The 21731-nt window shown below is 41.4% G+C and overlaps 1 protein-coding gene and 1 long non-coding RNA gene across 4 annotated transcripts in view; one reads left to right on the forward strand and one right to left on the reverse strand.

The window, feature by feature from the left end:
* Nucleotides 1-219, reverse strand: part of LOC111817270 — a 3968-nt gene extending 3749 nt beyond the window's left edge. Inside the window, exon 1 of the long non-coding RNA XR_002821511.1 lies at nucleotides 148-219. This is a non-coding gene — a long non-coding RNA (uncharacterized LOC111817270). The remainder of the gene's footprint in view (nucleotides 1-147) is intronic.
* The window catches only part of Rbpms (RNA binding protein, mRNA processing factor), a 175223-nt gene continuing 153498 nt past the window's right edge, over nucleotides 7-21731 (forward strand). For all 3 annotated transcript variants that reach the window (XM_004633291.2, XM_023717613.1, XM_004633290.3), the window contains exon 1: nucleotides 7-162. In XM_004633291.2, the coding sequence (XP_004633348.1) occupies nucleotides 97-162 (66 nt within the window). In that variant the 5' untranslated portion in view covers nucleotides 7-96. The remainder of the gene's footprint in view (nucleotides 163-21731) is intronic.

Genomic DNA, 21731 nt, shown 5'->3' on the forward strand with positions numbered 1-21731 from the left:
CGCCGCGCCCCGCCGCCGCCGGGGAAGGAGCCGTGGGCGAGCGCGCCCTCGCCCAGCCCCGCGCCCAGCCCTGCCCGGCGAGGAAGGACCGGGAAGATGAACAACGGCGGCAAAGCCGAGAAGGAGAACACCCCCAGCGAGGCCAACCTGCAGGAGGAAGAGGTACGGTGCGCCCGGGGCGGCGGTGCGGGCCCCGGCGGGGACGCGGAGCGCGTGGGGAGCGGCCCGGGACGCTGTCGCGCGGCGTGTGTTTGTGTCCGCGCGTCCGCGTGCCTGCAATTGCGTAACTTGGAGGACTTTTTGAAGACTTTCGTAAGTATAATGCCCAGCTTTGTTTGCCCCGGACTTTAAAAAGCGGAATCGAGAGCTGACTCCTGGGTGACCCCAGATGATCGGGACCCGGAGGGTCAGAACTTAGCTCCGGGTTTGGAGCTGGTTCGGAGGCGGGGGAGAGAAGGGCTGGTTAAGGAGGAAACTGGCGGAAAAGTTCTCCTGAAGAGATACGCCTCCTCCCCGCCTTTCAGGGTTAAAAGTTCTTGGTGAATATCGCTAGCTGAGACATTTGGATTAATAGATAACTCATAAGCCGCATTCTTCTTCGATGAGTCAAAGACCCCCGGACCTGGGAGATTAGCTTTTGTAAATTTAGGGGCGATGCCGAATGGTGGAAGCAGAACAAAAAGGGTTAAAAAACTTAAATTAGCCAAATACTCCACGAGAATGTTTTCATAGGCTTTAGGCTTCTGAGCCTACATTTTATGTGTTGTGTCCGAAGTAACGATTTTAAAAGAATTGCGGCTGCGGAGATTTACTTCGATGGAAACAAAATTTAGAAAAAGTGTGGACGTGGGTGCAGGGCGAGGGGCACAGACCCTTTAGAATTTTGCAGTTGGGATATTCGTGGTAGCCTATCAAACGGCTCTTCCTGCATTTACATTGTCTGGAGTGCAGGAAGCAGTATGTTTTCCTACTTTTTGAGACCCCCACATAGTTGCAGTATTAACATTCTACAAGGAATTTTGAAGGTGTGCGGATGCAGAAAGTGTACATCTCAATATAGTCTATATAAAGTTCCTACAATAATTGCATCCTGTTCAAACGGGTGAATGCATAAACTGATTCTAAAGCTGTTTAGGGTGACGGGATTATTGTAGAGATGCGGTTGTGTACAGACTTGAATCCTGAGAGTGAAATCAAACATTTTGGAGAAATTCGACAAATACGTGTATGATCTTTACGTGGGACCCATTTGTGAAATGGCAACTATTTAAATTAGGAAAATACAGGAGGGACCTGAAGGCATGCGAGACAATGCAGAATACAAGATTTTACACTCAACACTGTATGACAATACAACCTATGAATTGTTTTAAGCCGATAATTGCCTTCTTACCTGAGGAAATTTCCTATTAAATATTATCTTGAAACATTTGATTTACAAGTTTGTTATTTTGTAACTGCAAGTGTAGAAATACCACATTTCTTTTTTGGAAAAAAGTGGAAACTTGAATTGCAAGTTTCCACTTTTTTTTTGGAAACTTACTGGCTGCTTTGCCTCATCACTTACCATTTTTAAAATGATAGTTTGGTTTTTCGGAATTGCGGTATATTTAATTCACATAACACAGCAAGATAATCATTGCTTCAGAAACCAGTTTCTGTCAAGTTGGCAATCTGTTTACTTTTTTTTTTTTTTTGGTGGAACCGGGGATTGAACTCAGGCCCTTGTGCTTACTGAGCCATCTCCCTGGCCCCAATCTCTTTACTTTGAAAGATAAAAGAATGTTTTGCATGAAACAATCTTTTCTGTCACCCAACTTTAGCTGGCTACGAAGTTACCTATTTTATGTCTTTTCTTAAATGCTTTTTATAGCTAGAAATTGGGTAGGTTTGTGTGTTCTTAATGGAAAGAAGCTTTGGAGCTTTGCTTGGAGCTTTTTTCTTGACCTGTCTCTGCTGAACTGCTCCAGGGACTGAGGTGTTGCCCCTTGCTCAGTGTGAGCTTGCCCACAATAGATGCTGCGGTGAACGAGAGCCCTCACGTGCCATCCCAAGTACAGTTAGAGCTTCTCACTTGTCCTTGCTTAAAAAGTTCTTGCATATGTGGGAATGTCTAGGTATCAGTAATATTTTTTTTTAAGCAAAACACTTATATTTACAAAGTAAGACAGGAAAATGGGCAGCATTCAAGTTGAAGGCGGCAGGGTGCAGTGTACAAAGTAGATGGAGTGAGGTTTATAATGTTAGAAATCCAGGGAAGGAGTGTTGGCTTGGGTAATCAGGTAATTTTGTGCACACACACACACACCCACACCCACACCCACACCCACACACCCACACCATTTACATGGTGTTTTTGAAAAACTCCTAGGCTTTTTTTTTTCCTTTCTAGCTCTGAAAGCCACAAGTAAAGTAAATATGGTATTTGGTGAGTCCCCTAATGTGCTTAGCATTATATAAAAACCACAACACTGGACCCTTTCCCTGCCCACCCAGTGGGTCAACAATTTGTTCTCACACACATTTAAAAGCCTTGGCAGTGGCTTCCAGTAAACAGAACACACATATAACATGTGTACATGCATAGTGACAAGAGAGAAAAATGTGTTGGATTATATTTCTGGTGGCCATAAGATTGATGTAAAAAATGAGTCGAATTATAATCAATCGAAAATGTTTATTTCATAAGTCACCAGGGTGCGTTAGGCTTTCTACCACATTGGTGAATCCAGGGCTTTTTGGGGGCAGAGGACAAATTTCTCTTACAATCCAGAATAGTTTAACTCCGTTTGAAAATCTGACGGCTTATGCTGCAGTTATGATGGGTTGAGATGCTTCTTTGGCTCCAGGGGTCTAGAATGAATAGTCCAAGATTCAGGAGTATTTTTGCAGGTTTTTAGGGTTTGAGGATTTTGAAAACATGTGCTAAACACATACTCCTACTTTGGATAGCACTTAAAACTTTGAGGAGATTAATGTAGGATTTGGTGAGGCAATGTTGTGAAAGGGATAATACACCTGACTTTCATTCTGTAAAGAAAATTGTTATCAAAATATTCCTGACATAAGAGATTTATGATATTTATGTGTATATATATGTGTGTGTAGGGTGTCTGATCATTTCTTGTATTACTTTATAATTAACATAATTCCTGGAATTTGTGTTTAATTGTATGACTAGACTTCATTAGCATTAACAAATACACAACTAAAAACCCGTAATATTTGTCTTGTCTGATTAGTTATCATTCCTGTTTTAATATGTTTAGATGTATCAGGACCTTACTTTGCCTTGTAGACAAATTATTTATCATTGAATTTTCAAAGTAGAAATTTTTTTTCTTAGAAATCAGATAAATATGTAGTGTGGTTTTATTTTTAGTTTTGTTTTACTCATGTCATTGGGTGCTTTAGGGGCTGATCACAAACCATTTCTACCAGAGATTTTATTATGTTAAGGCAGTTTTATTTAAAGTGTAAGCTCAGTCAAAGCAATTTAAAGATAAATTACATTAAGACAGTGAAAATTTTGGCACTGTTGGAGTATTGATCGAAAAGATGTTTGGCAGATGTTGGGCAGAAATCACATGAAGTCAAAATCTTCAGAGGTTCGTTCAAATCTTTACCTCGCATTCCTTCTTTTAAGTACTTAGTAATTTTGCCAAAAAATAATTGGAGTTGCAAAGAAAAGTTTTTTTTATAACTGGCAGAGAAAGGGCAGTGGCAGTGATGTGCAACCTCAGTTTTTGCTGAGCGTTCGGATTAATCTACACGATTATTTTGGGATGGTACAAACTGGATTTTTAAGAGCAGTGTAACCAAATGTGGAGTCTGTTATTCTGAAGTAAATCTAATACAGTAAACTTGTATTTCAGTCACATAATAGGGTTTGGTGAGAGTGATTTGGATGGCAGTGTGATGACCTCATGGTGGAATGGTGTGGCAAGACCCCTGTCAGTATGGCCTGTACTTGAGCTATGATTGGAAAGGCAGTTTTATAATTACCCTGATAAACCTTTATACATGAATACATTGTTCTTTGTTTTCAGTGGCATTTATTTATTTTGGTTTGGATGACGTAGAAGTTGTTTTGGAAATGTTTTATATTTTTATATATTTTATTTTATGTTTGGAGGCTTATATTAAATTTTACTTTGAGAATAAAAAGTGTTCAAAGCTGACCATGGGGCAGTGAGTTGTGAACTTGTGGTACAGGCCAGTGGTGAAGCAAATTAATGTCGCATTTCCAAAAGACTGGAATTACGCATCAAAATGTGTTCCAGCACTTTGTCTTAGTACTGTTATTAAGAATTTAAGGAATTAGGGTATAATGAGGATTTTTTCATAGGAATGATTATTATAGTTATTTACAATAGTGAAAATTCACAAAGACTGTATGTCTGACAGGGAAATTTTGAGGCAAATCATATAATTCCAGGAAGGAGATATGTAGCCATCAACATCTATGCTTTTAAAGGGAAAATATATTTTATATGTATACAATATTATATCTATATCTGTACAGATTATAGTTTCTCTAACAGTTCTAGAGACCAGATTTTTTTTTTTTTTTTTTTTGGTGAAACCAGAGATTGAACTCAGGCCCTTGTGCTTGCTAGGGAAGTACTTGTTCCACTGAGCCATTTTCCCAGCCTCCCAAACAGTTCTAGAGACCCAAAATCTGAAATCAAGGTGTTGGCAGGGGCCTCTTGCAAAGTGGTAAAGAAGAATCTTTTCTTTTTTTTCTTTGAACACTGGGCCTTCTTGGGGAGCTACATCTTATAACCTCAGCCCCTTTTTATCTTTTATTTTGAGGCAAGGTCTCACTAAATTGCTCAGGCTGGATTAGAATTTGCAGTCTTCCTGCGTCAGGCAGCTAGAGTGCTGAAATTACAGGTCTGCACTCATGACCAGCTAAGAATCTCCTCTTGCGTTTTTCCTCGTGGCTCTAGATGTTCTGAAGACTACACTACGAGAATAATCTCAGATTATAACATTAACTAGAAAGAGCAGATTTTAAGGTTTGTTATGATACCAGTTCTTAAATATGTATAAAATGTATGTGATTAGTTACATATAATTACTACTTTCTGATACATTTGTTTATGTTTTGTAAAGTGATCATATGAGCAAATAATGTAATACATTTGTATTCTGAAGACTTTATGACATTATGCTGGGTGTAGATGTCACAGACAATCGGGTTGGTCACATTTTGTTTTTTCTCACAGGCCTGGTGGCAGGAATCAGTCCTTTTCCGTTGCTCATAGTCTGTCTTCATGACATTTATTTCACTAATGCTTTGTTCTGGATCATCTTAGTGCTGTTTAGCTGCTTTCTCTGTCCTGATATCTTTCCTCAGCCTAACTTTATACCATACGATGGAGTTTTTTTGTATCCCAAATCCTTCCCAATCTCCAAAAAGTCCACGCTTGATGCTCAGGGTTGCTTTACCCACCTCCATAGTTTCTGAATCATTTTCTTTCTCTCTCTCTCTTTTTTTTTTTTTTTTGGCAGAACCGGGGATTGAACTCAAGCCTCCTTGCCCTTGCCAGGCAAGCGCTTATTCTACTGAGCTATCTCCCCGGCTCCTTGAATCGTTTCCTTCATCTACTTCTCTGTTTTCTTGATTTGGCTTTAGCTCCTTTCAAGCCAAGATTCTTGTTTCAGCCTACATTTTTGCAGCAACACTCACCTGGGTGTTCCAGCCCATAAAAATGATTTTTTCCTCTCAGAATCCAGGAGTTATTTATCTCTACTTAATGCTTGATCATCACCTTCTTTCATGAACTCCTTTTTTTGTTTTTTAAGATCTATGCCATCTTCGCAGTGCATAAAGTTCCCCAATACCTCAGTACCTGGCCATCCTTTTCATATATGAATACTAAATTTTTACAAATGTACAATGAAAAAATACACAATGTATAAATACATATATATGGGATATCCTTACTAATAAAGTTGGTGATAACGAGTTTGTCAAGGTGAGCTGTTAAGAAACAGCCACTTGTTTAATCTGAAAGTGCCTTACCCATGGGGACTTAGGGAAGTCATAAACTGGACCACTGGGAAGTAATTTTCTGTCTGTCATCAGTAACTTCCACTTGAGGGCACAGGAGAGTGTGCCGTCCCCATCAGATAGCAACTGTCAGCATGGGACCTGTCATCCTGTGGTGCCATTGCATTTTCGCCATTGCAATTAGGTTTCTGCTGTGGAACTCCATTTGATCCTGTGGCCCATGGGCTTCCGGAATCCTTGGGGAAGCAGAAGAGCCGGGAGCTCCCCATGTTCCCAAACAAGACTGCTCTGTGTGACAGCCACTTTGGAATGTTTGTGTTCAGTTTCATTTGGCACCTTAGTGTCTGCCTGGGGGTAGGAGAAAGGGAATGCAAATGTTCCTCTTGAACAGTGCTTGCTTTGGTCAAAGAAAAAACTTAGGAAGGAATGAGGAGAATGAACCTTAATAGCCAGAGCAAAGGTGGCTGCATAGCTCAGTGGGCTTGAAAGCCACCAAGGTCCAGGTATTTAAATGGATGCTGTGATACATGGATGTCAGGGTCCTGACCCCATGGATATGACCATATTTATGGGGACAACTGGGGCCTAACTTCCCATGCTGATAGCCCTATTAGTAATGTGCACCAGAAGAACATTTCAAACACTTCATTTAGAGTGAGAGAGTGTGTGTGTGTGTTTGTTTGGGGGGAAGGGAGAACAAGAGGGCACGACTGTTGAAACAGACTTAAGGAAACATTTTTAAAATTTATCAGAATAAAGTTATCCAGTACTATGGAGATAGCTTGGCAGTCTAAGCACCTGCCTGGTAAGCACAAGGACCTGAGTTTGATCCCCAGTACCACAAGCAGTGCTGGCCCCAGAACCCTGGGTGTGCTATGCCGGCCAGTGAAACCAGATTTAGTGGTGCAAGCCTGTAATCCCAGTGCTGGGGTGGCTGAGACAGGAGGATCACTAGGAGTCCAAGCTGCATAGTGAGAGCCTGTACATTCATACATAAATAAATAAATATTGGGCGGGGGAGATGGCTCAATGGAATAAGTGCTTCCCTGGCAAGCACAAGGCCCTGAGTTCAATCCCCGGTTCCGCAAAATAAATAAATAAATAAATAAATAAAATATTTTTAAAAGAATAAAGTTGCCCAGTTTTTCTGTTTTGCTGTGAGTAAAAAGAGAACTACTAAAAATCATTTAGTCTATGAAATTATCAACTGATGCCCGGTTCCGCAAAAAAAAAAAAAAAAAAAACTGACGGATGCTGAAAGGTTGAGGTAGCGGGGAGAAGTTATTCTGGGTGAGGGTGGTGACCGTGTGTAAACACAGAGGAGAAAGAAAACCCTTTGGGGATAATTGAGCGCAAGGAGGAAACTGGCCAAGGGCGACTAAGTGAGCAGCTTGTCTCTACCCTAGGAAGGTGGCTCGGACCTGAAGGAAGCATCATCCTTGGATGGTCCACTGGGAAAGGGTGCGCTGCTGGCTTTGAGAGAGTTGTCAGGAATGGTTAGTTCAGCCATGACTGCCGAAGTGCAGATCTCAGTGTGAGGTGGTGGGGACTGAGGCAGACATGGGATTTACAGCCTGGTTGCCTGTTGAAATGCAGAAGAGGAGTCTGGGGTCATCCTGGAAACTTCGGGGGTCTTCTTGGGACTACTCAATAAGTGGTGGTTGGTTGTTCTTGTGGAAATAGAAAATAAAGAGGTTGAAAAGGGAAGAAAATGCAACTAGAAGGTGAAAGTGTTGAATTTGGGGTGCCGATCTGGTCTTGAAATCTGATTTTCAGAGTAGTTCATGAATGTAGCTTGGTAATTGGGAATGTGGGTCGTGTACATGACTGTCCAGAAAGTTTAGTTCTTATTAGGAAACCTTGTGAAGATAAGCAAACAGAGACAGGAAATTTACTGAAGATTTGAAGCCAAATAAAAGTGTTTGGGAGAAAGAAAAAAATCACTAATTCTTAGGGAAAATTGAAATAATTTTTAATAAGTACTTTTTTAGGAAAGTAAAGCTGTGTCACACATACCCTGTCTAGTTATAATCTGTTTGGTATATTCATTCAAAAGCCTTGGGGGGGATTTAGAAAAATCTAGGAGTATGTAGTATACCTTACATATGGGGGCCTGGCCATAGCTCAGTTCTTTAAGTGGCTGCTTCCACAAAGCTGTCAGCCTCAGGTTGCTGTAGTTCGATCCCCACAACACTCCGGCCAGCCCAACCAACTCTGAGGGCATTTGGAGAAAAAAAAAAAAAAAAAAAAAACACCTTATACCTTACATACTTTTTTGCTTTCATTGAAAGTTTGGGAATGTGTTTTTCTTTAAATCTGTCATTAATTTTCAGGTTTCTACCTCCGCATTTCTTTCCCCAGCATTTTACTGGAGGGGAAGACCAAACTACCATAGAACAGAGAGAAACATATATGCTTTTATAAGCGTACATTTCACCCAATTGTGTTGTCCTTTTTTCCCTCTCAGTTGTGTTGTCCTTTTTTTCTCTCAGTTGTCCTTTTTTTTTTTTTTGACCCACTTGTGTTGTCCTTTTTTTTCTTTTTTCGTGGGGTGGTTGGGTATACATTTGACTAGCAGCCCCAAACCATCTATGCTATGGGTCATATTTTGAATGTACTTAATTTATGCTTTCCCATAGGTTCGGAGCCTTTGTGGGGCCTAGCTCTATCTCGGCTGTAAGAAAAGTAGTCCAGGAACTTAAAAAGAAAACAACTTCCTCTCAGAATTTCTTGTAGGTTTTAACCTGGCTGCCACTATTATAATGCATATTATGTAAAACGCTAAAGAGGAAAAAGAAAAGACAGTAATAAATGCCAATCACACTAGGAAGATAGACCGAAATTCCAGGCTGTAGTACAGTATTGTTACACAAATTTCAAAGGCAACAGGAGTGCTTAGCCAGCTTAGTCCAGTCCTGTGAACTTCTGGGATTTTGCGAAAGTATGAGAAATTTGAATCTCAAAATTGAGATACTTCCTACCAACCCATGACAATAGGTTAGAGGCCAATTTCTACTTTTAATTAATCCTGCTTCTGATGAGTTGAATTTTACCAACAGTTGCTCTGATTCTTGTAAATTATTTTATGTCATTAGGTTTATCATGCTGGTACATGGCCAACATTATTCCAAGAGAAACCCTGAAGATTGCAAAAACCTTTCTTCTTGAATCGACAGGATCCTGTTTTGTGAAAATTCCTTTTTGCCCACTTGCAGGATGGATGGTTGAGGCCCTATGGGACAAAGAGCACACAGAAAGTGCTATCTTATTACAGAAGTAGCAGAGTTTCCTTTGTGCTCAGAGGGGAAGTGCTACAGAAGTGTAATTGCTTTACCCAGCATGTGTGATTTACAGGACTTAGAATGTGTGAGTTTCCCGAGGCATCTGTTTTCAAATACAGTATTCCTCCAACCAGGCAGGATGTGTTCTGGGAGGGGGGAGAGGACATGTACTTCCGCTCAGCGCCGGCCCCAGGATTCTGGGTGACTTGAGACCAAAAAAATAATCTATTGTTCTGACTTTGCTTTCTCCTCTCTCCACTTTTCTAAGCGTAATTTCTTCCTAAGACCTCTAGACATTTTCCAAGGAACAAGCAAAAGAATTGCTAGAGCTAAAGTGGGCACCGTCACAGAAATTTCCTTTTTAATCCTATAATGTGTGAGAAAATTAGAAGGCGAACTGAAAGGTGCATATTAAAATACAATCAAACTTAAGGAGCACTAATTTTTTTTGCCTGTTAATTATTTCAGTTTTTATGGAGCTAGAATGCCTCTACATTTTTCATTTTTATTTTTTGCTGTGCTGGGAATTGAACTCAAGGCTTGGCACACGCAAGACAAATACTCTTACACCCCAACCCCTTAATGTTACTCTTTAACAAGCTTAATGAAGCATTATCATTCCATGTTCAGGGATGAGAAAACTGAGGCTCTGAGAGATTAAGTAATTTGTCTGAAGCTTTACAGCTGGGGGATAGGAGCTTAAAAATTTCCAGTGGCACACGTGGTTCATGTGACCTGGGCTTTGCTGGCTCCCTGATGTCATTTGCCCCAGGAGTCACAGCCTCATTCATTCTGCTCCAGCTGCTGGGGCCTGATTTAGTAATCTGTAACTTGCACCTGTTCCTGCCCCAGGGCCTTTGTACTTCCCATTGGGTATACCTGGAAAGTCCTGAGCGCAGGTATTTTATAGGACAGCTTCATCCTTGTCTTTCATCCTGATCTCAGTTCAGGTGTTATGCAGAGAGACCTTTGACCTCCTAGTTAAAGTAGCCCCACATTCCCAATCACTGCCACATCCCTTTATTTTCCAGGCGTAGTACCCTTACCTCTTGACGCTGTCCTATGTGCTTATTATATTTGACTTATTGTGTACCACAGGAATGTAATTCCCTGGCAGCACGAATGTTCTGTCTTATTTAATTCATTAAAAAACCCTACTGCCTAAAAAAAACCCAAAAATCCCTACTGCCCAGAACAATGCCCAGAAACTGCGCAGTAAATTTGTTACTTGCGAAATGAAAGCAAACCTACCTGTCAAAGATTGAAACTTGCATAATACACCACATTGACACAAAACTTTTCAGCAGTTTTCAGATTAAATTTTAATAATTTCTGCCTTCAAGATGATCTGTTCTGGATCCCTATTCCTACTTTACTGCATTAGAAAGCACAGTTAGCATCTTATGAGTCAAGAATTTTGTTTGAATGATAGGTGATAGATCCCTTGCTTGTGGGGGGTAGGTAGTAACGTTTTATGCATAAAGGAATTCTTTCCTTTTGCCTAAAGTGAAAACTACTGTGTAGTTCCATAGAACCAGAGAAATGCAGGCCTGGTGCAGAGTTGAATGAACTTCAGTAAAAGTAGGGCAAGGTGAATCCAACTCTTGCTGTACAGATGAGACTTTTGATTTGTTGGAGTTCATGTTAATAACCACACAGAATTGATTTGGAGACAGACCTGCCACTTCTGGTCCTTTGGTTCAGTGTTGCCTCAAACCAAATACGTTTTATTCCCTTTTGCCTATAAAGTAGAAGATAAGTAACTCAGGATAATGCTGGCTTAGGACGACAGATCCAGAGTTCAAGTACCCGTGCGTGTAGCTGTGAAGCAGCCTCTACCTTGTGCTCCGGGAACTCTTGTGGAGCCGCCTCTTGACTGCCTCCTCGTCAGCCTTACAGACTTGAAGTATAAAATGTAAATCCTTAGTAAGGGCACCAGACTGCCAGTAACCGAGCAGACTCTTACACTAATGAAATTGCAGGGCACAGGATTATCTTTATTTATGGCATTTATTTCCTTATCAGACCTTGGTGTACAAACTTCCTTATCATTCCTTGTCAGTCATCTTATTTATTTATTTTTGGCAGAACCAGGGATTGAACTCAGGCCCTTGGGCTTGTCAGGGAAGCACTTACCTGACTGAGCTATCTCCCCGGCCCTTGTCAGTCATCTTAGAACCAATGATTTATAAAACTCTTACTGAAGTCATTTCTTAATCAATTAGACAGTATTCTTTAGTTGTTATTATCTCACTGTTTTCTTTTCTTTTTTTTTTTTTGGCAGAACTGGGGACTGAACTCAGGCCCTTGTGCTTGCCAGGCAAGTGCTTATTCTACTGAGCCATCTTCACAGCCCCTCATTGTTTTCTTCGGAACCTCAGACAAGGCACTTAACCTGTTTATTTTGACAAGTCACTAAATACTATTTTCTTTTCACAGGTATGGGTTGGATGAACAATACATACTGTGTATTAAAAGAATCCTAAGTCTCCAGATGGGGTGTAGGTTAGCAGTATACCACTTACCTAGCATAGGAAAGGCCTACCACCACCAAAGGAAAGGAAGGAAGAAAGCATTTTAACCAGGTGTGCAGGTACATGCCATAACCCCAGCTAGTTGAGGCAGAAGCAGGAGGATCACAAGTTCTGGCCTAGCCTGAGGGGTTTAGTACCTTGTCTCAAAATAAAAAGGGTTGGGACAGTGTAGCTCAATCTTGCTTCGCATGTGGTTCGATCCAGTTACTACAAAGCAGAATCCAATTCCCATCTTTTTTGCTTTGCATTTCCCAGCTGTAATACAAAGTGTACTGTACGATAGATATGCTGCCCACGATATATCTCTTGGGTGGCCTGTTTTTGGGAATAGATTTAAACCTTTAAAGTCCAAATCCTTTTAGCTCTCACTTCTGTTTCGTTTGTTATATTATTGATTATTAACAAAATAAAGAAAAGGGAAGCACTGGACTTTGGAAGCTTCTTCCTATATGGAAAAGATTTTCTTAAGTTTCTCTTTTTTCAAGGCTGATTTTCGTACCTGAAATTGTTTTGTTTTTCATAAGCAAATCAATGCCTCTACTTGAAAAATGGGCGAGAGTCTGTGGGTGTGAGCTAATGGCAGGAAATGACCCTCTTTAAACAAAAGGACTCTTTAAGGCCCATCCTGAGTCTTTGTGTTCTGAGGAGGGGTTGGGTGGAAAGCCTGAGCTGGGAAATGGATCTTGGCTTTAGCTGTTGTGATGGAGGAGGGGGGGAGACCTGTGGGCCTGGGCCCCGGATGTCCTTCCTCCTGGGAAGCTTAAATGTGGCACAAATTTAAATGGCCCCACAGAGAATCAAGGTGGGTCTTGGGGAGTTGTGGTTTCCCTCCTCACAAGGGCACAGAGACAACCAGGTTGGACAGCATTATACCCAGGGTGACATTTAGCCTTTTGTACAATGTACTCAGAGATAAAGAAGTTTGAATGCTGTTATTTTGCGAATACCTGGTAAAGAAGTTTGAATTATTATGTTTCCTTTTTTTTTTTTTTCTTTTTTTTACAAATCTTCACTGATTACCCGTGATAGGTAGTGCTTATATAGGTAGCCTCTAGACCAGCGGTGGTGAATCTGTGGCAGTCGCGCCTCAGCCAGCTCTTTGTTATCATTGAAAGCCCTGAAAGGTTCGCCATCACTGCTGTAGACTAACAAAGGATTTGTAATCTTGGGATATTGGGCAGTGAGTCCATAATGTGTCCCCTTGCCCTCTGCTGGAATGCTCCCTCTCTGCACTTCAAAGTGGCCATTCATTATACCAGTATTTGTACAGCAGGGTCCTGAATTTATACTGCTAGCTAAGTAGTTACGTCTTATCAGAATTCTTTTGCCTTTACAAATTCTTGCTGACTTGCAGCAGTGAACCTCTGCTCTTCCAACACATCATTTTGAGTTTTTTTTTTTTTTCTTTCTTTCAGGAATATAAATCTTCTCACTAATAATTAGAAACACACATTTTGTTGAAAATGGTTTTGTGGTTTGGTTGCTTTTGCAGTTGAAAACGACAAACATCTTTTTAAAAAACCCATAGTCAACACCAATGTTTTTAGGCTTTGTCGGGCAAGTATTGTCGGGCAAGTATTTTTTTGGAATGACAGGCCAACAGGTTTTGTGGGCAATGTGTGTTAGGTGTAAGGGGTGGAGTTTTTACTCCACAGCACCAGATACAGTATTTAACAAAATTGCAGAGATAAGATTAACTGCCACTCAGATTCCATTGTGAGAGGTTTTTTTTTTTTTTTTATAATCAATGTGCTGGAAGTCTTAATATTTTTTAAAGAACCAATCTTATTGGTATACTTCTGATATACATAATGATCACATCCATTGTAGGGAATTTGTACCTGAACATAGTATATCTTTTTTTTTTATATAAATAGTATAGAGTCTACAGGTTCTCACTACACAGATCGGACTTGTAGTGATCCTTGGGTTTTTCAGCCTGCCAAGCACTGGGATTACATATGTGTGCCAGTCTCAATCTCGGTTTCAGCATGCCCTGAGGGGGAGGGCTGGGGCTGGCAAAGCAGGCTAGGGATCAAACCCTAACCCCTGCGGCTGCCTAAGCAAGTGCTTTAATCCGCTGAGCTATCTGGCCGGCCCTGAACATAATATTTCTTGATTCTTCTCCTTTTCCCTATTCCCCTCCCCTTCAACCAACTTTCTTCGCCTTACTTACAAAACTGTTGTTTCCATGTTTTTCCTTCTATTTTTTTCCTTTTCCCTTTGAAAGAGTTCATATTTTATTTGCATTTATTTTAAATTTTCTTTGAGACAGTCTTGATATGTATGTATAATTTAGTATATACGTATGTGTACGTATACATACATATTTTATTATTATTTTTGAGACAAAAACCTCATTTTGTAGGTCAGGCTGGCCTTGAACTCATTATGTAGTCCAGATTGGCCTTGAAATGAGATGGTCTTCTGGCTCAGCCTCACTGCTGGGGTATAAGAGTGCATTTCCAAGGTCTCAGTTTTGGTAGATTTTTCCTTATTTTCTTACTGTCTTTGTTTTATTTTATTTTTATTATTTAGCTGTAGTGGGGATCAAACTCAGGGTCTTGTGTATGTTAGCTACTAAATAATCTATCCAGCCCTTCCTAATATATTTGGAGAGAGAGAGAGAGAGAGAGAGAGAGAGAGAGAGAGAGAGAGAATGAATATAGAGCTCCCTGCATTATAGGCTAGTGAATGCTAATGTTCTACCACTGAACTGCATCCCCAGCCCCATCTTAGCACATTTTAAGGCTGTTAACTGAAAAAGATTAGTATAATTTAACAATTTTAAAAATATGGAAATATACATTGATTTGGGTCCATTTGGAGGAACTTAGGTTCAATGTATGTTAGGCATGTTTTCTTGCTTTAAGTATTATTTTCTTGTTATTATCTGCACTAACATCACTGTAGTTTTAAGGAGAAGAGATAAAAATACCCCCAGGATCCTCTTTCTTTGCTGCCTGCTCTTGTGCTGCATCCAGCGGCAGAATAATGGCACTCAGCCATTCTCTGCATTGAGAACTGTTTGTGGGTCAGCATTCCAAGGTTGGCTGGGAGACCTCCACAGAGGGACACTTCTCTTGCAGGATTGCTGTGGTTTACATGGGTTTAGGAGTTTAGTGGCTCTAATTTTATTGGGTGCAAGAGTAATTCAGTTTAAAAAAATGGAAAGTTGGGGCCGGGGAGATGGCTTCGTACAGTGAGCGCTTGCCTGGTAAGTACAAGGGCCTGAGTTCAATCCCCGGTTCTGGGAAAAAAAAAAAAAAAGTTGAGGGAGCCTCTTCCTTCCCTTCATTAGCCCGTGGGCACAACAGCACCCCAGTGATTACCAAATGTTTAAGCTCAGGAGGTTATGAAGCTCAAGGTGGCAGGGCAGTCACTTTACACCAGGGAGACACAGAAAGTGGTGAGACACACAATGCGGGAGGCACCTGTAGTCAGGCGCCTGAGCAAAATGGGAGGCACCTGGAGTGAGAGGTGCCTGACCCTTTAAATACCGACAGCCTGTTAGGGAGGCTTCCTGTTTCTCCTTTTTCCTTTTGCCCTTTGCCTGTTTCTTCAGCCTGTTGCTGTTGCCATCCTGTGATCTTCAGTAAAGGTGCTACTTGCTACTAACTGTGAGGTGCACGCTTGGCAATTCTTTCCTTGCCATGGACAAGATCGTGGACTGTTTTTTGCCAATGTCAACTGTAACAGGAACAGCTTTTTCTGCAGCCTTTTCCCATTCATATAGACTCACTGGTAAGCCCTGAATCAAAGTGAAAATGTCCCAGCGCAGGAATGTTTGTCCATTCTCTCTGTGTTCTTAGACGATCAAAGGGAAGTGTCTTGCCCTTTGCAGGACCAGCATCTGTTGCCATTTGGTCATAGTGCACCAGTGTGCTGACTTGGAACCTTAGTATCAAAAACAAAAGTCTGTGGGGAGGGAAGAAAGTTGCTGTGGGACTTTGAAATCCTGTGTTTCTGATTTTTGGCAAAAATTACAACCAAGGCATGTGTGTGTGGGGGGGGTGCTGGATATTGAACCCGTGGCCAGGACTGTGTTGCACTGAATCGCATGGCCGCCGTATTGTTCTAACCATTAACTGTCCTCTCACATTCATTCTAGAAGCCCCTTGGAGGCCTAACTCACATGAAAGGGGCTTGTTTCTTTTGTAATACGACAGTATCACAATTACACAGAGGATGCTTATTGGTGTGACCTTACCTTGAAATCACTGAGAAAACTTGTTTCCTGATGTGATAATGGGGTATGGGTGCTGATCAGTGCACAAGAGCCATGTAGATAAGGAGATTGGTGGTTTGCCCCGAGTTCTCTTCTTCCCCCCAGTGCTCTCTAGAAGCTCTATAGAACTACAAGCAGAATATTTTCACATTGAAGTCTCAGTCACATTCCACCCTTATTCATCCCTAATGAATTAATGTATATTTAAGAGATTCCTCATACAGAGATAGAGTAAAGCTCATCATGTTCATTGTAAATCCCTGGGGTGGTTTCCCTTTATCCAGAACTAGGCTATTCGTGCATTTTGTTGTTGTACTGGAAACTTGTAGTAATCTCTTACATAGCACATGGGTCCCAGCAGAGCCGCCACACAACGCAGAGATTTTTCTCCTGGAATATTTAGCCACTTACCTGTCTGTATGTATTCATGCAGCACTGAAACTAAGCCCAGGACCTTCACCCGAAGCTACATCATTTCCCTAGATTGGCTTATTTTATTTATTTATAATTTTAAGACCAAGTCTCACTAGTTCTCTTGCCTAGGCATGGCTCAAACCTGTGCTCCTCCTGCCTCAGTCTTTCAGAACACTGGGATTATGGGATTGGGCCACCACACCCAGTTTCATGCAGCATGTTTTAAGGCCTGGTATCTATTTTCTGTTGGTGACTTCTCCTAGCGTTTCTTAAAGGAAGAATAGTAATGTATTGCTTCTGTTCTATAGACTAAAAGAATAATTGAAGCCATTGGATTTTTAGTGTATTTGATATTCAGGATCAAAAATATCAAAATTTAGGTCAGTTGTTCATCAAATTGGAGTATGCTGTGTTCAAGTTGGTTTTCACTACATTGTTTCGATTTTCTTCTTTTTGTGTGTGTGTGTGTTTTAGGGAAGGGTCTACAGGGTGTTCAGGATCTCACTACTAGGCCAGACTTTTAGCGATCCACCTGTTTGCAGCCTCCCAAGAGCTGGGATTACAGTCGTGTACCACCATGCCCAGTCTCAATTGCCATCAGTGTGCCCCAGGGGCAGGGCCTGCACTGCAGGCCTGGGGATTGAACCCCTGACCCCTGTGCCTGCTTGCAGGGACTTTAATCCACTGAGCTATTTGCGTGACCCAAAATTTTTTTCTTATTGAGTTAATATATCATCTCCTTTGGCCCTCACAGATAGAACAAAGGAAAAGATTGTATCCTTAGCTACAATTTTCCTTCAAGCAATGTTAATGCCTGAGTGTATTTTCATCTTTTTCTCTATGTGCACACACATACACACACACATACACACCTCTTTTAGCATCTTATTTTAAAAATGAGATAAGTTTTGAATTTGATGCTTTTATGCTCAACATTGTTGTCTTGTAGATAAATTTCTGCAGCCACATTTTTAATTCTTTATACTGTATCATACTAGGTTTATGTATTTCATCCTTTTCCTTGTAGGGCGTGGAGCTAGTCTCCAGTTTTGTGATATAAACAGTGTTGTACATCCTCCTAGCTCAATCTGTGTACACCCTTAGCAATTTCCTTAGCTTAAAGTCTTGGAAGTGGAATTTATGGGTCAAAGGGCATGCATTCTTTTAAGAGACATTTGATGTTTATTGCCAAGTCTTCTAGAAACACTGTAGTAGCTTGCACTCCCACCAAGAGGCTCATCATCAGGCCGGTTTTCCTGCATCCTCTGCCCCTGTAGTTTTATATTGTTTCAAGGTTGCTTCTTCACTGTGGAGTTTTTCACATTTGAGTTTTGTCTGGATTTATAAATGATAATCCAGTGTGATCTGTACAACATCTACATGTTAAATTTTTGGCCCTACTTCAAGAATCATCTGATTACTTATTATACTTTGACAGACACTACAACATTTGGCAGATTATTTCTGGGGAGCATAATGGAAAGTGTCGATTTTTTTTTTTTTTTTGTGGTCCTATATATTTTGCTAGCTGTTCTCAGTGTCTGGCGATAAAGGGGCAGTACTTCAGGTATGCTGTATGCACATGAGTTCCAGCCACACTGCTAAACTGTATTGTAAAATGTATCCTCATTGTATAGACCTTAAAGCATGGGAATGTGTATTTCAGCATGGATGAAAAAATCTTCCATCTCTACTTTTCTTGTCACAGATTGGTTTGCCCTTCAGGTGAAGACAAAGACGATCTTGGACATGTTGGTCAGTTTGACATAAATGCTGGTGGACAGCTAGCTAGTTCTGTACTTAGAAGGAGCTTTATAGTTACCGTTAAATCAACAGTGCCTTTTATTGGGTGAAGATCATGATCTGCATTGTGTGGAAATGTTCCCTTTCTGCCCCTCTCAGTTGAAGAGGAAGGCTCTGAGCCCTGGATAAGAGCTGCCACAAGCATGGCTCAGCCTTTCAGGGCATTGTCATCTTCCCCAGGCTGTTTTCACTTTGGATGCCCACGGCATACCAAGAGCCAGACGCAGCCCAAGGAGCGCAGCTCGGGTCTCCCGTGTGGGCAGGGCAATCACCATTAACCCCAGCCCGCGGGCCTCCTTAATTGTTCCCAGAACATTCTGTGGCGCTCACGCCCTCCACAAAGCCTGTACACATGTTGTTCGAGTGTGAGTCTAGGAAATGAACAGATGTAATGGAAACCCAGGTCTTGACTCATCCAGTTTGTTATATATGAGTGGAATTTGCATCTCTTTTGGCTTTTACTCTAATGGTATTTCAGAGTAAATTCTGATTGAGATCATGAAATACTGAATTATTTTTATGCACGCTAGCAGCTTTCTTAAAGGAGTTAGAAGCTTTTTTGTGTGTGTAACAGAGTTTTGCTATGTTCAGACTGTTCTTGAATTCACTACATAGTCCAGGAATCTTGCTGACTCAGTTTCCCAAGTGCTGGGACTAAAAGCATATACCACCATGCCTAGCTTAGGACTGGAAGCTTCTTGGCAAATCATTGCATACTTCTTTTCCTGGAGTCCTTGATTCAAGTTGACAGCTGGCAAAGAAAACCGTGATTACATGAGAGGAGTCTGACTCTCCTGGGGCATAGTCCTTGGGATTTGTGAAGACCGGTCCAGAGCTCAGGGTTGACTCAGCCTTTTGGTGAGATACGGAAGTGGCTACCGAGATGCCGTTTTCCCGACTACTTGGAAAGACCTTAGGAAATACTGGAAATGGTGAAAGAGGAACCCAAGATTCTGTATAAGCAGAGAATGTTGTGAAATACAGATGGAGGAGGCTTAGAAATTCAGAAGGAAAAGTCAGTATGGATCAAGGCAACACAAACTCTGTGGAAGAGGCTGAGCCTAGAAGAGCTGGTACGTTTTAAATAGACAGGCATGGGCCCTGGAGTAGGGGAGTTCTGCAACCATAAAAAGATAGAAGTAGGAATGGACATCGAACTGTGAGACCTCACTTAACAGGGCAGGGAAGTGGCATGGAGGAGAAGGCGAAGTTGGTGTGAGAGCTGTAGCTGTTGGTGGGTGTCAAGGAGGCTTTACTTTTGCCCAGTGCCTGTTGATCCTGCAGAATGTATGTGAATTCATTTAGTCCATTCTGCCACGAGGTAGCTTCCCAGCACTCTCATTCCTAATTCATCAGTGAGGATCCCATGCTTAGTGAGTTGAATACATTTGCTCTAAGTCACGGCGAATAAATCGAATAAATCACAGCCCAGGTTTGACCCTAGCAAGTTAGTTCAGACGAGGCTGTCTTGTGACACTACACTCACTGCAGTTTGAAATACTCTTTCTCAGAGAAGTTTATTTTGTGGACTCTCGAGGCCTCTTAAGCCAAAACCTCTCAGGCTTCTGCCTTCACAGAGAGGAATTTGAGACATGGGACTTGCCTAAGCCCTTAGTGATAAGTCATGTGGCGACTTCTTGTCAGGAGGTGGGAAACCCAATTACACAGCATCACTGGCGTCAGAAAATCTGGGAGGCCTGTGATTTCGCCTCATCTACGTGATCTTTCCCTATTTTCCCTCCCACCCATGTGGATTGTGAGACCTCGAGCCCCTCAACTGACTGTCCTACCTGCCCCTAGGCACTGAGGGTGGGGCCCCCTCACAGGTGCTTCCTCCATTAGTTGGGAAGCCCCTGAAAACACTGGGAGGCTTCATGGTTCAAGACTTGATGTCAGTAGAAGTGTTGGGAAGACTGCATTCCTGTATGAATGTAACTCTTTTTTATAGTTTGGAAGATCCAACTTTTGTTTTTCCTGACATTGAAGATTGAACCCAGGGCTTTCACACTGAGCTACATTTAAGGCCCTTTACTTTTTTTTTTTTTTAAATTCAAAACAAAGCCTCTGGTTGCCCAGACTGAGTTCAAACTTGGAATCCTCCTGCCTTTGGAGTGCTGGGATTATAGGCATGTATCACCAAGTTAAGATCTAACTTCATTGAGATGTATTTTTTATACCTTAAAATTCACCCTTTAACGATGGATTGATTTTTTTTTTTTTTTTGGTGGTACCAGGAATTGAACCTAGTACCTTGTGCATGCTAGGCAAACATTCTACCACTGAACCCTACCCCTAGCCTTACATTTATTGCCTTTTGAAAATGTGAGAAAGTTTTTCCCTTGAGTTGCCCAGATTGGCCTCAAGCTAGAGATCCTTCTGCCTCAGCCATCTAAGTAGCTATGATTATCAATGGGTATCACAATACCTGGCCAAAATCTTGTTTTCCAGTCCTGAGGATGAAACTCAGCTTCTTGGTTGTGCTAAGCAAGCACTCTACCACTGATCTGCAGTTTCCAAATGCACCCTTTCAAAATGTGTCATTTAAAGTTTTTAGTGTTGGCACAGAGCTGTGTAAGTAACTATTGTTCCTATCTGATTTTTCAACATTTTGTCTCCTCACTGGGAAAAAAAAAAAAAAAAAACCCAACCCCCTTAACCTACCATTCACCATTTTTTACCTGAGGCTATGACAATAGCTAAGTCTTTTTGTCTTTATAGATTTTCCTATTACAATATTGGCCTTCTGTGCACCTGTCCTTAGCACATTTTCAGTGGTCATGGAGAATGGAGTTAGTGTTTGCTTTTTTATGGCTGATTAATATTCCTATTGTATGGGTGTTTCACATTTTGTTTATACAGTATCTATGGATGAACATTTGGGTTGTTGCCACTGTTTGGTGCCCAGTGCTAACAAAGCCATTATGCTTCCAGCTTCCTGACTTTATAGTACCTACCAGGATTTCTTTTTTCTTCATGATGTTTTTGAGTTTTTCACTATGCAGTTAAGGCTGGCCTGAACTTACTTTGTAGCCCAGGTTGGCCTCAAACTTGTAGCAATCCTCCTGCCTCCCAAGTGCTGGGATTATAGGCGTGTACCACCATGGCTTCTATCAGGATTTCTTAATGCATTCCATGTATTTGTACTTCTCCTTTCTAAATGGATGCTGTGGGACTAATTTACCACCTAGGGGGCCTTTTCTTGTCAGTTTCTTACTCAGTATCTTGAAGTTGCCGCCTAGTGTGTTCCATAGTTTCATTATGTGTTGTGGTGTGGTTTGAATGTGACTCCCAAGGCTTTACGTGCCTGGTCTGCAGTGAAGATGACTGAGAGATGCTGATCTTGAAGAGTGGAAGCTCTGTGGGAGCCGATGAGGTCTGCCCTCTGAAAGGCTTGAGTGCGGCTCTCCTGTGACTCGAGTTTGTTGAAAGCTAGGCCGAGCCATCCTCTGCTG

The sequence above is a fragment of the Octodon degus genome, unplaced genomic scaffold (genome assembly GCF_000260255.1).
Source record: "Octodon degus isolate 3935 unplaced genomic scaffold, OctDeg1.0 scaffold00053, whole genome shotgun sequence".
Classification (NCBI taxonomy): Eukaryota; Metazoa; Chordata; class Mammalia; order Rodentia; family Octodontidae; genus Octodon; species Octodon degus.